Source organism: Aotus nancymaae, unplaced genomic scaffold, assembly GCF_030222135.1.
Source record: "Aotus nancymaae isolate 86718 unplaced genomic scaffold, 86718_ANA_hifiasm-v0.15.2.pri h1tg000007l, whole genome shotgun sequence".
In the NCBI taxonomy this organism is placed as follows: domain Eukaryota; kingdom Metazoa; phylum Chordata; class Mammalia; order Primates; family Aotidae; genus Aotus; species Aotus nancymaae.
Genome location: NW_026988418.1, coordinates 27,806,603 through 27,823,631, shown reverse-complemented (window position 1 = coordinate 27,823,631; position 17,029 = coordinate 27,806,603). Strand labels below are relative to the sequence as shown.

The 17,029-nt window shown below is 38.9% G+C and overlaps 1 protein-coding gene across 1 annotated transcript in view; it reads right to left on the bottom strand.

The window, feature by feature from the left end:
• CACHD1 (cache domain containing 1) overlaps window positions 1-17,029 on the bottom strand; it is a 226,490-nt gene that overhangs the window by 82,925 nt on the left and 126,536 nt on the right. Inside the window, exon 4 of the mRNA XM_012442790.3 lies at window positions 6,619-6,725. Within this exon, the coding sequence (XP_012298213.2) occupies window positions 6,619-6,725 (107 nt within the window). The remainder of the gene's footprint in view (window positions 1-6,618; window positions 6,726-17,029) is intronic.

Here is a 17,029-nt window from a genome sequence, read left to right as displayed (position 1 = left end):
TAAAATCTGGCCTTCCAACTCCTTTGAGCAAATCTCAGCAGTTCAAGTCCTTATTTTTTCTGACTCCTCCCGTCCGTTCTCCAGAGCTTGAACCCTCTAGGATCAGCCTTTCATTCTATGCTACTATTCCACCAAACAACACTTGACAAGCTCACCCATAGCCTCTTTGTTGCTAAATCATATAGCTGGTCTTTCTAGACCCTCAGCATACAGGGACTAGGTGACAAAGTTGATTTCTCCCTCTTTCTTGAAACACGTTCTTCACTTGGCTCAGGGAGGCAGCCCTCTTGGTTCTCTTTCTACCTGCCTGACTGCCCTTCTCAGCTCCCTCTCCTGCTTCCTCATATTTTCACAGTATGTCTAAATGTGGGAGCTTAAATAAACAAATTAAGGTCTATACAATCTATTTTTTCAGAACATTGTGGTAAGTCTATGCAATAAGATTTTACCACATAAAATCTTATTTTATGGAAAAAAATGTTCAGGATATATTTGCTAAGTTAAAAAAAGGCTATATCATTATGATATGTAGTATAAGAGTGTGCATGTGTGTGTATATATATATGCCAGTATATGGCTAACAAAATCTTCTGAAGTCAGTGTAATAGGGTTATGAGAAACTATAAGAAAGACCAAACTTTGATATAGCTTGCAGTACAGGATAGAGTTTGAAGGGGAAATCAGGTAAACAAAGGGACCTTGTTTGTTTAGTTCCTTAATTCTGTGAGTGCATATACATAAGTATACACACATATACATTAAATATAAACTGAATCCTATAAGCTCAAGAAACTAGATTTCTCAGTGACTAAACAGTTTTTACATGTTATATAAATAATCACATCTTTCATGACACTAATGCAATCATGAAGCTGGAGCAACTGGGCATAAAAAGGAATGAGAAATTTCTAGCTTGGTTGATTTTTCTTCTTTATTTTAGGTAGAACATGGCTTCTTTATTGCATTGTTACCAGGAAAATTTTTCTAATGCATATTTAATAGGTAATTTCTTGGTATTTTAAAGAGAAAAACCTATAATACATAGCTACTCATTATCATTCATAGGAGGAAATGAAGCCACCAAAATCAGCTGAATAGTCTACAGCCTCTAAGGCCCACCTGTTCATCCTATCCTATAGCATTTACTTCTGTAATGTGACTCATAAATGCCCCTTACACCCCGTGAATTCCGTTTCTCAATGAAGACTGCAACGTTACTAAGATGGAAGTTTGCAACTTCAAATGCTCTTTAAAATCAAACGCAATAAAGTCCAGACGCTTTTTCTTTCAGTGAGAAAGACTAACTCCTACTTCACTTTCACCTCAATTGCATAACTCAAGAGAGCAAGAGGCAACTTCTCTTGGACTCTTCAAATAAACTCTCTTTAGGGATCAGGCCATGCACAAGAAAATAGCTCAGCAGGAATTTAAAAGAAATAAAAGAGGGAGAGAGTGAGAAAGTAGGGATAAAAGCAGGAAAGAACCTGAGCAAAACATTACCAGAACCATAATATAACACACACACTGTCAAACTTTAGTTATTTGAATAGACTCAGGGACAAGGAGTCAATTTAGAAAGTAGGAATCTGGCAGGGGTGGTTTTAAGACGAATACACATGTGTGTTGGATGAATGGACACATGACCTAGTTTTGGATAAATGAAGCTAAGAATGGTTTATAATTTATGTGAGTCTGCTTCCAGCTAGCCTGAGAGGCAATCTGAAACTGTGTTATCAGTTAGGGGCCCATTGATGAATTATACACAGTCTGAAAGAGCCTAAGGCTGGACATCTTACAGATGTAAATATCAGACATGTGATAACCTATGAAGTACATTAATTTTGCTCTGAAAAGGGGCATGAGCTGTACAGGAGGAAAAAGGGGAACTTTTCACCATATCCCACTCCTCTCATATTACAAATAACTGCTCAAGTATGTGGACCTTGGGATGTAGCCACTGCCTAGTAGAATGTCACAAAACTTCAAAAGCAAAAGCCAGTTTTAAAATACCTGAATATTGCCAAAATCTGCGTGTAAATCTAGCTGTGTCACCTGTGCCGAGAACAACTCTTGTTATGTATTAGGTTATACTTGAGACATCCTTATAGAAACATAAAAATTCAAGATCTGGTCTTTATATTCTATTAACCTCTGCCCTCTCCACACTCTTCTTCCCCACCCTCTAAGTTTTCAAACTATCTGAACTCTCTTCTTTAACAAACAAACACTGAAATACATCAGCATTTTGTTGGGATTATTTGTGGCATTGAGTTTCACTCTAAACCTCAGTAATCGGAGGTAATCTTAGTACCACTAATAGGTCTTAAATGCTTATTCCCTGGTCCTCACTCTCAGCTGATGATCTTGCTTTCTAATTCTCTGAAAAAACAGAATCACGAAGAAGGGAGTGTCCCCAAGTTCACATCCATCATCAAATGAGCATCTCCATCCATGTACCCTTCCTTTCCTCTTCTTGCTATGAATGAACTCTCCATGCTTCTAGGTCCTCTGCTAGTGATACACCATCTCCTACCTAATCAAGGAAAAAGCTCTAGCAATCTTCTCCCCTTGCTCCTATGTCAGTCTCTACTGGATTGACCTTTGGCACATAAACTGGGTATAATTTCTCTCAATTAAAAAATATCTTCTTGATCTCATCTGGCCTTCCAGCTTTCCTTGAGCAAATCTCAGGAGTTCAAGTCCTTATTTTCTCCTCCATTCTCCAGAGCTTGAACCCTCTAGGAAGGAAGGAGAATAGTAGAGAACAGTAGCATCACTCTATGCTACTATTCTACCAAACAACCCTTGATAATCTCACCCATAGCCTCTACATTGCTAAATCGTATGGCAGGTTTTCTAGACCCTCAGCATACAGGGATTAGGTGACGAAGTTGATTTCTCCCTCTTTCTTGCAACACTTGGCTTCAGGGAGACAGCCTTCCTGATCCTCTTTCTACCCGCCTGACTGCCCTTCTCAGCTCCCTTCCCTGTTTCCTCTTCATCTCAGTGTCACCTCAGCAATAAAGCACCCCAAGACTCAGTCCCTGGAGCCCTTTTCTTTTCTACCCATGGTCACTTGCTACAAGATCTAAATGAGCCTCATAATTTTGGTACTACCTATACACGATGACCCTCTAGCCTTGGCCATTCCCTGGACTGCAGACTTGTACATCCAACTGCTTATGAGGCCCTTCTACTTAGATATCTAATGAGCATCTCAAATGTAACTTTTAAAAACTTGTCTCCCACACAAACCTGCTCTTCTCCCGGCATTCCCCATCACAGTAAATGACAACTCTGTAAGTTCAAGGATCTTAGAAGTCCTTCTGGCCTCCTCTCTTACTCTCACACACCCAGTTCCCCATCCTGCCCCACCATACAATGAACCAGAAAATCCTACTGATTCTACCTTCAAAACATATTTAGAATTCAACCGCTTCTCACCACCTCCACTGTCACTGCCTTATTAACGCTATCATCTGCTGCCTGGATTTTGGAGTAACTTTCTAAATTGTCTTCCTCTACTTCCACCTTTGCCTTGTCCACTCTAGTCTCGGCTCAGTGGCCAGTAAACCTTTTAACCTAAGTCAAATCATGTCACTTTCTTGTGTAACTCTCCCACCATGTGATGGCTTTCTATCTCATTCATCCTTATAATGGCCAATAAAATAAGGCTCTTGGCGAACTGGCCCCCAACTGCTTCTCTGGCCTAATCTACTCCCCACTCTTTCACACCACCACAGTTACAGTGGTCTTCTTGCAGTTTCCAAGCACACCAGTCACCCAATTGAAGGCCTTTGTCCAGGATATGCTGCCTCCAGATAAACTCATAGTTTACAATCCCACTTATTCAGATCTTACCCAGGAGCCCTTAGATGAAATAGTAAGTCATCTCCTCTTTCCCCCACCAGCCAACAGTATTCCCTATGTCTCATCTCTGCTTTACTTTTCCTTGATAGCATCGATCATCTTCTAACATGTCACTTGTTTCTATGTCTCTCAGCCCCTGGCTCCCAGATTATAAGCTCTGTGTGTGTGTGTGTGTGTGTGTGTGTGTTTGTGTGTGTTTTACAGCTCCTGACCTATAACAAAAAAAAAAAAGCATTTACTATGCAGAAGGCATTTAATAGTATTTGTCAAATGACTTCTAGTTGTACTTACTCCTTCCGCTTCATACGTAGGAGGCCATTCTTCCAGGTTATGGCCATATACTAGAGATTCTACCAGATTCCCTTGTGTGAACTCCCCCAATGGCTTTCTGACTCATTCAGAGCAAAAGCTAAAGAATGGCCTCTTCCATAACCTGGAAGAATGGGCTGTGCATTCACTAAGAAAAAGTAACACTACTTCTAACAATGAAGCTAGATATCAACAATATGCTCATTATCAGAGATAATAAATAGATGAAAAATAAGGCAATGAGGATGAGGCCCTGGCTGCCACAGCTTCCAGATGCTTTAAGGTCTGGCCCACTGAGGTGATTGGTTCTCACAGGGGACCATCTTTCTGGACCCCAAGTGAGCACACCCCACCCTCATTCTGTCCTTTCTTATTGTCCCAGTCATACAGCCACGAGGGTAATAGAACTTCTAGAACCTCAACACCAGACTTAGGATCTATTATTGGAAATGTGTTAAGGAAGGTACTGTCTACTAGAAAGGAGTGAAAATGCATTTGAAAGTAGTCCATAATTCCTTCTTGTTTTATTTTTTCCCTGATTATAAAAACAACAAATGCTTAATTCAAAATCAAGAAAATTAGTAAGGAAGTAAAAATATCCCACCGTTTCATCATTAAAAGATAACAACATTCATGTGTGATCCATCTAGATCTTATATAAATACACACTAATTTTTAAATATGAATCCTCATATAAGTGCACATGAATTCTTAAATCTCTGCCAGGCGCCATGGCTCATGCTTGTAATCCCAGCACTTTGGGAGGCCAAGTTGGGTGGGATCATCTAACGTCAGGAGTTTGAGACTAGCCTGGCCAACATGGCGAAACCCTATCCCTACTAAAAATACAAAAATTAGCCAGGTAGGTGGTGGGTGCCTATAATCCCAGCTACTCAGGAGGTTGAGGCAGGAGAATGGCTTGAACCTAGGAAGCAGAGATTGCAGTGAGCCGAGACTGCACCACTGCACTCCAGCCTGGGTGACAGAACAGGACTCTGTCTCCAGACAAAAAAAAAAAATACCATGAATTACCATGAGTTGTAAAAAATTTAACTACATGCAATGTTGGATTATAGTATGTATTTCTGGACTGCTCACATCTGATCCTATTCAGAGATTGTTATTTCAACCTCAAGTTCTCAGACCCAGCAACATCTCTCATGTACCTGGGAATGTTTTAGGGAAAAAACTAAATTTGGAAACCTGGAGACTCGAGTTCCAGCTTTGCATCCTGTGCCAGTTGTGGAATCCTCCCCATTAATTTATCTGCCCATTCCATGCTCTTGTCTGCCTTCTTTTGTTATTTTTGTAATGAAAACTATTCTTATTTAGCTTCTCTTCTAGTAGTAAACCTCACCTGCTACAGAGGCTTCCAGATTATCTGACCAGTGAAAAAAGATATGCCTAGCAGATTTAGGTTGGATCATTTATCTAGCAGCTATAGTTTTATTATGACTAAGAAACATAAAACTTACAGCTTATTCTTTTTAGACCTAATAGAAAACATAATTTGTGTAGACAATACCCAAAGACTACATACAGTATCTGCCCCAAACTGAGACCGACTGGGGCCCTAAAGGTAAATATTCTGGTCCTCTGACTTCCTTTTGGGTTTTATATGTCTACAAGAGACCTGGAATTTGGGAAGTATGCTTCTTTACGTTTAAGGATGCTTTGTTTTTCCAGCAATAAGGAAAGTCTTAGGAGGTTCCTATGCTTTAGATTGTTTTTCTTGGTAAAATCTGAGGATTGGAGATGCTATTATTGCTAAAGTTCCTTCCAGCTCTTAAACAATGAAGCCTCTAGGTACTGAGGTGTATCAATCAACAAGAGTACATAGGAGAAAAAGAAAGAGAAATATGGAGTGGAACTCTAGGGCAAGAAAGTGGAAATACCGTATCACTTTGGAGCTACCAGTATCTATATAAATACAAGTACCCAGTAGTTCTTACCACGGCCTACAGCTGAGTTGCAATGAGAGTAGGAAGAAAGTTCAATCTTGGTATATAGTATTATGGCCCTAAGTTTATTAGTAGAAAAGCTCTCACAGCATTAAAAAAATCCCAAAACAGATTAAAAATTGTAAATAGGGGATGCAAAGAAAATCCAATACCTCCTATTGCAAAGATAACTGAGTCTGTAAAATAACCTTTAAAATAACAGATGTAAAACTCATGATAAATGAGGTAATAGACTGAAAAGCCTAGAAAGGTAATTGGTACATGCCATATATAGCTATCTAGTAGAAGCTTAAGATGTAAGCTTGATTTTTTTTCTTCCTCTCCCTCTTTTAAGGGTTAACTTTCCAGCAAGAAATAGCCAATTTTAAGTATATAATACTTCTCTTCAAAAACGAAAGAAAAATTTGAAGCAATACATTTATTCAACTTGAATGTGGTAGAATACAATTTATCTTTATAAAACCAACAGATTACTGACCTGAATTTAAGTCTCGTCCTGGATTGAAGGCCCGGCTGTTAACAGTAGTAGAAAGTCGATCACAACTAATTGTTCTAGACACATTGGTATTAAAGTTCCCATCAAATCTGAAACAATAGAAGAGAATTAGCAATACTCATTCAGTCCAGAGAAACCAACCAACAAAAATAATGGTTTACACTGTGTACAGAATAGGTCAGCCCATAAACAGTACAATTGTGATTTAGATTTAAATACTCAAAAAAATCATTTCTGAACTGTATGTGTGTGAGGGTGTGGGGGGAACACCTGTATCCAGAAGGTTTTAGAAATCAAATTCAGTTCTAAGATAAAAACAAACAACCATTCTTCAAATCAACTTTTCTCCAATGAACTTAAGTCAGTACTATTGATAAAATCATATAGAAAATAGATGACAAAATCCAAAGCAGAGCTTCAAAAAAAAAAAAAAAAATCAGACGGGAGCTCTGATGTAAACAGAATTCTTTAAATTATTCTATTTGAAAACCAATGTCCAAGTACAAAAATAGACAGTGGTGAAGGACAAGGAATGGGTGTGGAGTAGGAATGATCTAGTTTTGAAACCCTGCTCTGTCACTATCAGAAAGATTATTCAATTTTTCTGGACCTCAGTTTTCTTATCTGGAAAAAAATGATAAAACTTATTTTTCAAAGCCATCAAAAAATTAAAAGTAATGTATGGAAGTTCCTCTTATAGTACATGACACATAGCTTGTACCTGCTAGGTGGTCATACAAATAAGGCAAAAGTCTTTTGATTGCCAGTGGTAGTGTAATGCTAGTACTACAATGCTATTATTCTAGCTAGTTGCTGATCAATATTAGTGGAATCAATGATCCATTGCTACAGCAAACAACAATCTGAAAGAATGTAATAGGAAAACATACCAGTTTATTTACATATAGTCACTAAGGGTATTTTTAAGTGAATTTCATCCAGAAGTAACAAAGCAAAGGATCTTGAACTTCTAAGTAAACTATTTAGGATTTCAGATCCTGAGGGGACTCAAAGTTTCTAAGAGATCCCCACATAAATGCAACTTGAAATGAGAGTTTTAAAAATTTGTATTTAAAATGTAAACTTCAGGAGCCACTAATGAAACTCCACAAACCCAGATAGAGAAGCTCTAGGTTAGGAGAAACATTCCTAAAAAGCAATATCCATTTGACAATTGGCATGAACTTTAATTATCTCTTGATCACATCTCATAACACATAAGAACTATTACATGGAACTGATTGTACAAGCAAGGGGACTGGGTTTTCACATGGTATATTGGTGTCAGTAGCAAGAACTAAAAACAGTTATTTCATATCATCTCAAAGAAGGAGATAAGTGAATTTTAAGAGTTCGTTAGTCCAGGCTGTAACCTAGTGCAGAGTTACACTGACAATGTCAACTGAGCCTCAAAGGGCACAGTTGCTTCACCAATGTGGCTGCCCTTCCTTGAACCTGCTCCAGTTTGTCTAGATGAGAAGACTGCTGCCTCAGAAGCCACAGATGGAGGGAAGAGAAGAGATTAATACAGCAGCAGCTGCTGTGTCCATGCTAGCAAGGCACTAACACTATAACATCACTTCTCTCTATGCTATAGCTAGCTACACTAAGTCTATTGCCTCCCAGATGTTTTTATAAAAGGACAGATAATAGTTTAGGCTTTGTGGGCCATAAAGACTGTTGCAACTGCTCTGCCATTGTAGTGTGAAAGGAGCTATTGAAAATACATAAAAGATTGAATATGGCTGTGTTCCAATAAGACTTAATTTTCAAAAACAGGTGGTATTCCAGACCTGTTTCACCATTCCTGGTCTAGACCAGAAGTCCAAAAGAAGTCTCTGGGATGATGAAAATGTATTATTTTTGCACTGCCCAACATGGTAGACACGTGGCTACTGAGCATTTGAAATGTGGCTAACATAACAGAGTCACTAAATTTTCTATTTTATTTCATCTTAATTTGTAAATAGTCACTGAAGAGTGGATACCATATTGGACAATGGAAGGCTAGAAGGTTCTCCTGATTATTTGCCTAGTAATCCTTCAGGTCTCTGTTCACATATCCCTTCCTCAGAAAGGCCTTTCCTGATTGTGACGACTTTCCAAGTCCATGTCAAATGCCTCCATATTCTGTCCAGGCATGTGCCTTAATTTTGAATTTATAGTTCTATTCATATGTTTTATGGATCAGGTTCCATAAATAGACAAGAGTGCCATGAAGGTAGGACAATGTCTTATTGATTTTTTTCACCATTGCATACATTGCTTAGCATTGTTCTGATCATAAGTAAGTGCTCATATTAACTGGTCTTTCATGACCATCCACGCCATCCAGGGTGCTTAATCCTGTTCTGGGCTCCCCTGAAGGCTCCAAGAAATCTTAGCAAGTGAGGACTATGACTCAGTTGAATGGTTCCTATACTGAAAGTCTAGCTACTTCAGAACCACCTAGGATGCATGTTGGAATGCAGATTCCTGGGATACACTGTTAGAGACTCTGATTTAGTGAGCCTGGGGTAAGGCCAAGGAATTTGACTTTCATGGAGGAATGAAAAGTGCCCTCCAATCGTGCTATGCAGATTCTTTTAGAAATAAAGCAGAGGAATGGCTTTCTGCATGAGCACAGGTACTTCCCTGTGTCTTCAAAGAGACTGAAGACACAGGATCTTCTGATTCGATTTAGATCAAGAGAATACAGTAGTTCTGAGGCATGTCTGCAGCTCACATCTGGAATTTGCTGTCCAAGTTTTGAACCCTTTCTCCTATCCATTTTACAGTTGAGAAAAATGACACCAAAGATCACGTAGCAAGTTGGGGACTTAAGAGAGACTTGAACCCATCACTCATTTCCTTTCCAGAGACAAACCATATACCATTCTGCATAAATGATACATAAAGAAGACTTGCTGAAATGGACAACTCAAGACAGTTACTGACAAATCCTCCCAGGAAATGTGTAAACCTGGAGAGAGCCCTTGTCTGCCTGGATGAAATCTCCATAGACAGCACCTTGCTTTCAGCCTCACCCCTTGAGAGGGCTGAAGTCCAGTGCTGAGGATACATAGATTTTCTGGACCTTTTTGAAATGCAAGCTGGCTCGTGGGACCAGGGACATCAGGGAAGTATTATTATAAGTTGTTTTAATTCCTTTGCTGAAAAGATCATCTCCAAGAGCATTAAAGAAAACATTTTTATAATAGCAAAAATGACAGTGACTCATTAACGAAAATAGGTGGTTGACAAACATTTGTGGTCATAAAATAGTTTCACGATGTGGTACTTATCATCAATAATCCACCTGACCTTCTCTTCCCACCATCTCCTATCCTACACTTCTAACCTAACTTGCCCCTCCCTATGTGCTTTTCCTGTTTGACCCCAATTGTGATGCTCTCCAGTGTTCATTCCACCCACTCTTCAAAGCCCAGCTCAACTCTTCTTCCTCTTCCAAATTTTTCCCTAGTACTGGCCTATGATGAGTCCTTCTTCCTCCAAGCTGACTAGTGCCATTCTGATTCTTAACTATATGTCTGTGTCTTCTTCCTATTTCTCTTGTTTTGAAATCAAACAACATCATATCATAGTCCTATCTGTTAGATACAGATTTTTTTAAAGAAGATTCTGCTTATACCAATAAAACACTAACCAATTGTCTTAGTCAATTTGGACTATAAACTAGGTGGTTCACGAACAACAGAAATTCATTTCTCACAGGTTTGGAGTGAGAAATGAAGTATGTCTGCAGCTCACTTCTGGACTTTGCTGTCCAAGTTATGAACCCTTTCTCCTACCCATTTCACAGTTGAGAAAAATGACACCAAAGATCACGTAGCAAGTCAGGGACCTAAGAGAGACTTGAACTCATCACTCAACTCCTTTCCACAGACAAACCACATGGGAAGTCTATGATTAAGGTACTGGCAGATTTAGTGTCTGGTGAGGGGCCACTTTGTGGTTCATAGATGTGGCCTTTTCACTGTGTCCTCAGTGACAGGGGCAAGGTAGTTCTCTGGGACCTCTTTTGTAAGGGCACTAATGCCATCCATGGGGGCTCTGCCTTCATGATAAAATCATTTCCCAAAGACCCCTCCTCCTAATATGATCATGTTAGTGATTAGTTTCTAACATACACATTTGGGAGACAGAAGACAAACATTCAGACCATATCATCAATAAAATGTAAAAATGAGATTTATTATAAACAATGAACAAATTATCTTACTCATTTTGCCTTCCCCTTATACCAAATAAATGTGTATTACATGGGGGTGAAATGCAAAAGATTTTATCTTGGAACCCCTATTTGACTAAACCCTATCACGTAGCTCTTGAATTCTCAATTCTCTCTAAAACCTTTTATGCACATGAGAAATTTTAGCTTCCCCTAATGGGACTGTAGCTTACTAGAGGATTTATACTTCTCTCTCACGTCTAGCACAATTGCTGGAAGGTGGGGCATTCCATAAATTCTTACTGGTTGACTGAGTAATGAGAAAGGGCAGAGAGTTAAGTCACCAGAAAGCTCTCGGTATTTTATTTTATAATATTCGTTGAACATCTACTATATTTCACAAGAGTCTCAACTGCCTTGAGTTCTCTGACATGTGCTGAATTTCAGCTGTGCAGCATTCACTCGCCAGTCAAGTTAGTATGAAAAGCCTAGAAATCACCCGCACTCTGCTGCTTTTCTTACTACCATTGATGTGCCAATCAGATAAGGAAGGAGGTGTCAATAGGGGCTGAAGAGATACAGGACTGGTGGCCTGGCTAGGTTAGCAGAAGTAACTACTGGAAGCAAAAGTGAAGAGTGCTTATCTTTCTACCCTTCACTTACACACTAACGCCTGCTGCTTTTTCTGGACTCTGGACTCCACACGCAGGAGTAAAACATGCTCAGCCATCCTCGTTACATTAGCTACCTCTGGTCTCCAGAGGGAGAGTCACCTTGCCAAAGACAGAAATGCATTTTATGCCCATGTGCCTTTGAGAAAAGTGACTTATAAAAAGAAGCCCATGTGCCTTTGAGAAAAGTGACTTATAAAAAGAAACAGGCTATTTGCCCTGATTTGAAGAAAGTGAGAAATATAAAGCTCATACTTAAGACACTTTATAAAAACATGTCAGTTATTCTTAGGGGTTACCTAAAACATTTTTCATTAAGGAGTACATGAGCTGCCAGTCACATTATAATTCCTGGTTTATGGAAAGGCCAAGAACTAGTAAAATCATAGATTTTCATATAAAATGAGTGGGCAATTCAACTTAAGAGATTTGGTTTGCTTCATTCCTCATGCTTATGCTTTTTACAAGTTAGCAATGACAATAGAAAAATCTGATCTAAAACTCCTTTAGACCCTGACTATAAAAAAGGAGATATTGGATTATAACTGCATTCTATACTCATTTTCATAAGATAAAACCAGTGCCTGAAATTCAGTTTCAAGAGAAATAACTCCATCTCTCCTACCCTGGTAAGTTAGAAAAAAAAAAAAAAAGAAAAAAACTTCCTTCTGGATTTACTTTCATGAACAACTGATCGAAACTGCATCCCGAGGGAGAAAACAGAACTGTGACTCCCACTTTGATCTCTTCCCCATGGAGAAATTCACTCCCTGCTTGGCTTGCAAGATGTTCATTTGATTGACGTTTGCTCTGATGTGCAAACTGCTTTGAACTTCAGACATTTAATTCCCATCAGGCTGCAGTCATTTTTATTCTCCTTCAACAGGATTTACAAGCAGGAGATCAGCAAATGTAGAAGATAAAATAAATTTGCAGAAGCTTTGAATCTTACATCAAAACAGTATTCAAGTGAGTTCCAATTGGATTTCATTCAGCCTCGATTCACAGTGTAAATCAACTTTTCAGTGGAGTCCCAGTTTAGAAAGATATAAAGGACCTCCACAACCCCTGACACACATACACACCGGTTGGGTTTACGTCCTTTCTTGGTCTTTGTTTAAATTTCCTAGGGAAGGTGATTTGCCAGGCAAATCACTCAGAAACCTGGGTTTTTCTCAATATTTCCAGAGAAGTCTGCCTGATTTATCACATAGCACACAAAAGTTACACCCACAGTGTCAGTTCCAAGGGCAGTGGTGAAATGTGAAGCTGTTCATGGAAACATTTTTAAGGTAATGATTAAAAAGCAAATCCCTGTGGAAATGGATCATCGAGTCCACACACAAAGCCAATGTAATGATAGCTAATAGGGTAGGGAATATTCTTTACTTGTTTGCTTGTTTTTAATCACTGCTAAAATGCTGACATAAATGCAAAAGGTTAAAAAAATATCCTTTCTTCTGAAAGCAAAACTTGGTATCAGATCAGAAGTGGGTATGGAAGAAATGCTGAGAGGCTTCCGATGGAGTTCACAGCACAAGCAGGCCTGTGCTGCGAGTGCCAATGAATTACCAAGCTTTGTTTTCAGAACAGCACACGTTTTCCTGGAAAACAAAGGCTGCAAAAACCCTTCACCAGGAGCTGCAGGAGCTGCTGAAGGAAGGTTCTGGATACTGAGAAACACCCAGGCCTTCTAGGCCCCTGGGCCCTAGTAACAGCCTAACAGTGTCTATTTACTGTGATATGACATGGAGACATATCTCTTCACCTCTATTCAACCAGGTTCCTGCTCATTCTTTCTGGGAAGCATCTGCTCTCCAAATATTTGAGCAACACCAGTTGAAAAGAATTAAACAAGAAACTCCTTATCTTCCACTTAACCACCCAAGAGAATAAAGTTAAACAAAGAAAGAGCTAAGATAAAAATCAAACATCTGCACTGGCAAATATTTAAACTCTGTTTGAATGGTAGAGGAAAGGGGCAAGAGCAGGATCACTTCAAAAAGGAACTATCACATTTGTGAAGTAAATAATACTCAACCCCCCCTTGACAGAGTTTACTTATTCAAACACCTAAATAAATGGGCAAACCAAAAACCTGTCAAATAACATGTAATCATGTTTCGAGAAATGGTTTTTCCTTCTATCTCTGCAGAGATTGGAGTGATAAGTCACATTCTTTTTTTCTTATCAGTAATAAGGATTAAACCTTCAGGGTTCAGCAACTCCGCCAGATTGGAAACAAGGGCTGGTTTCAAATGCCCTTGGAAGGTAAGGCTTTCAGAGCAATAAAGCATCTCCCTCTTTATTAAGTTGAAGTATCACACAGACCAACCTTATTTCTTTTTCACCATTTCCGCACCACTACAGATTATGTAGAGGAGGCCCTGCTGTGACCTTGTGTCTCACTTCCATATTCAAACAGATGGCATTATCATTCAATTCACTTTCTCATAAAAGCTTGGAATATTGCACAGGTGATATCTAGGGGAAACTGGAAGTGGACACACAACCACATTAAACATTTATCCTTATCTTCCTCATCACCGGGTTAGATTAGGAGGGCACAAGAAAGACAGGTATCTGGAAAATCAAAGAAAGAACAGGCCAGGGAGAGCAGCCTTAGTGGGGTCTGTAGGCTGCCCCGTGCCATCCCATAACACCCCTGTCCATCCTGCCACTTGACCTCTAATAGGGATTTGACACACTTTACGGTCATTTATTTATATACCCTTCCCCCTCACTTGGTAAGACACAAGGGAGGGCTCTTTTCTTATGTGTCTTTATACCCAAGGCCTAGCTCAGAGTCTCCTTGTGAAGAGCAAAAGTTTAGTAAATGTCTGCCAGATAAATACACATAGAAAGCCCAAGAGGCTGAGATTTCCCAGGACTAGAGACCAGAGACTGTAAATTGGGTGTGTTCTCTCCCCTCACACACACTGAGTATTTACTACACAGCAGACAACTGTGAGTGGTATGACACACGAAAGAGAAGCATTACGAAGAGTTAGCAGATGACCTTGGAGATTGAGGAGGGAAGAGTCCTTTCCACACATCTCCCTGTTCTGTTAAAGAAACAGAAAAATACAAGATGCTGAACACTTACAGCCAATTCCACAAAAGGAATACTAACCCAATATTAACAAGTTAATAAAGCTAGAGTGTAAAGACAGATGTCTACATCATCATACCAGATAAGTCAAGTCCCCAGAAAGAGATTATAGATAGATTTTTAAACGTGGGCCTTCTTTGAAATTGCTTTGGTATTTTTCACAATAAAAATGCACAAAATGGTTCTGGTTTTCAGCTAAGATAGGTTCTATTTCTTAAAGCTGGTATAGTCTGCTAGCCCGTTTTCTACAGAGATCAGATTTTTAAAAGAAAGAAAAATCACAAAACCATCTCTATTTAAAATCCATAAAAGGCAGCTGGTAAAATTCAATAGCGTAAGCAGTGAGGCAAGTTTCCCATTCTTTCTTCAATGAAGGTCACATAAAAAAATGCAGGAAGCTAGATTCTCAGCAGACCCAAATGCAGGTGCTTTCTGCTATAAGGGTACTCATCAAGACTCCTAAAGATACAGACATCTATCTATACACACACACACGCACACACTCAAGCACACACAGGGAAATGACACATAAGGAAACGACACAAACAGCTGCAGGTCAGCCAATCTAGAAACTTTGGAGGGTCATCTAGTAGCCTTAAGTAGAATTCTAAGAAGGAACACATAGTTTAGCATTTTATGTGGCAGACGAGCCATTCTAATTTTACTACTGGTCAAAGTACCATTAAAAGAAAACAGCATTTGGAATCAGGAAACCGAAATTCCAGTCCTGTCACAACCTTTCTTTCTTTCTTTTTTTTTTGAGATGGAGTTTCACTCTTGTTGCCCAGGCTGAAGTACAATGGCATGATCTCAGCTCACGGCAGCCTCCGCGTCCTGGGTTCAAGCGATTCTCTCACCTCAGTCTCCCAAAGTGCTGGGATTACTCTGCCATAAACTTTCTAAGCCTATTTCCTAACCTGTAAAAGTGGAGATGAGGGAGGCGGGCAGAGACAGTTTCTACCCTTCCAGGTTGGTCAGAGGAACATATGAAGAATGCAATGTAAGTAACATAATGTTTACAGAAGAACAGGCCTAAAAAAGTATTTCACTAAAGTATAAACATACGTAACTTTTTTATATAAGTTAAATAATGTAACTAGGTTTTCATAAATACAAAGCTTTCTGCAATATCTTTGTTAAATGTTGAGCACCAATATCCAGAAAGACTATCTGTAACATTTAGTCAGCCTGCAGGTAATAATAATTTTTAAAGGCACTGGAAATGGAAGTGTGAGATAAGGCAGTGAAAATGACTTGAAAGACTAAGACTTGCCATACAACACTTCATGAGCATAAACACAAAACACATCGTCATGGAGAAATAATATGACTTGTAATAACTTTGAACTCAGTTGTTCAGGACCAAGCTTTTCACATTATTTGACCTTGTGACACAGAGATAACAAAGGAACAAAAGTTATATGCACATAGCTAAGTCACAATGTTTTATTTCTTATAAAAACGTAGTAATAAGAAATAAGATGTATATAAAGTGAAATGTTTGATAACATATTTTTCATGTGCACTACCTTAAAATTGGGTTAGAAAAAAATAGGAGTTGCCAACTTATGGGTCAGCTGTTACATCTTGAAACATCATTCTTTAAGAAACTGTACATTAACACAACATTAAAAGTAGATATCTCAAATTCTCTCTCATCTGAACTGCCATGCACATGATGGGGGTAAAAGTATCTGCGGGATGAAAATAAAATGGTGCTGCAGGTAAATCTCAGCTGCTTAGGAAACACCCGCCTAAGAATGATCTATCTGCAACTCCAAATTAGCATGATTATACTGGATCCATCATTTTCCTCCTAAAAATCTTCTTTTGCTCCTATTTTCACCCTTTAGTTAATAGATTCCCATCTTCTAAAATGCTCAATTTAAAATTTGGAGCCATCTTTTATAATCTTCCTCCTTACCAAACCTCTCCAAGAAAACCTAGTTGCCAGATTCCACATATTGTACATCCCTATTTTGACACTCCATATAATGCACCAGCCCCTGGACATCTTTGCTTTTGTACATTTGCCTCTTAAGGTATCATTACTTTTCTATGTGATTATCTAACTGGCCCAACTTGACAAGCAACTTGCCTTTCTACCGTAATTTATTTTTCACTTGCCAACTAATTTGCCCAAGCCGTTCCTTGCTTTAAAACTACTGCTTACCATTCCTATACACCAATAACAGACTTAAAGAGAGCCAAATCAAGAACGAACTGCCATTCACAATTGCTACAAAGAGAATGAAATACCTAGGAATACAACTAACAAGGAACGTCAAGGACCTCTTCAAGGAGAACTACAAACCACTGCTCAATGAAATAAGAGAGGACACAAACAGATGGAGAAACATTCCATGTTCATGGTTAGGAAGAATCAATATCGTGAAAATGGCCATACTGCCCAAAGTAATTTACAGATTCAAGGCTATC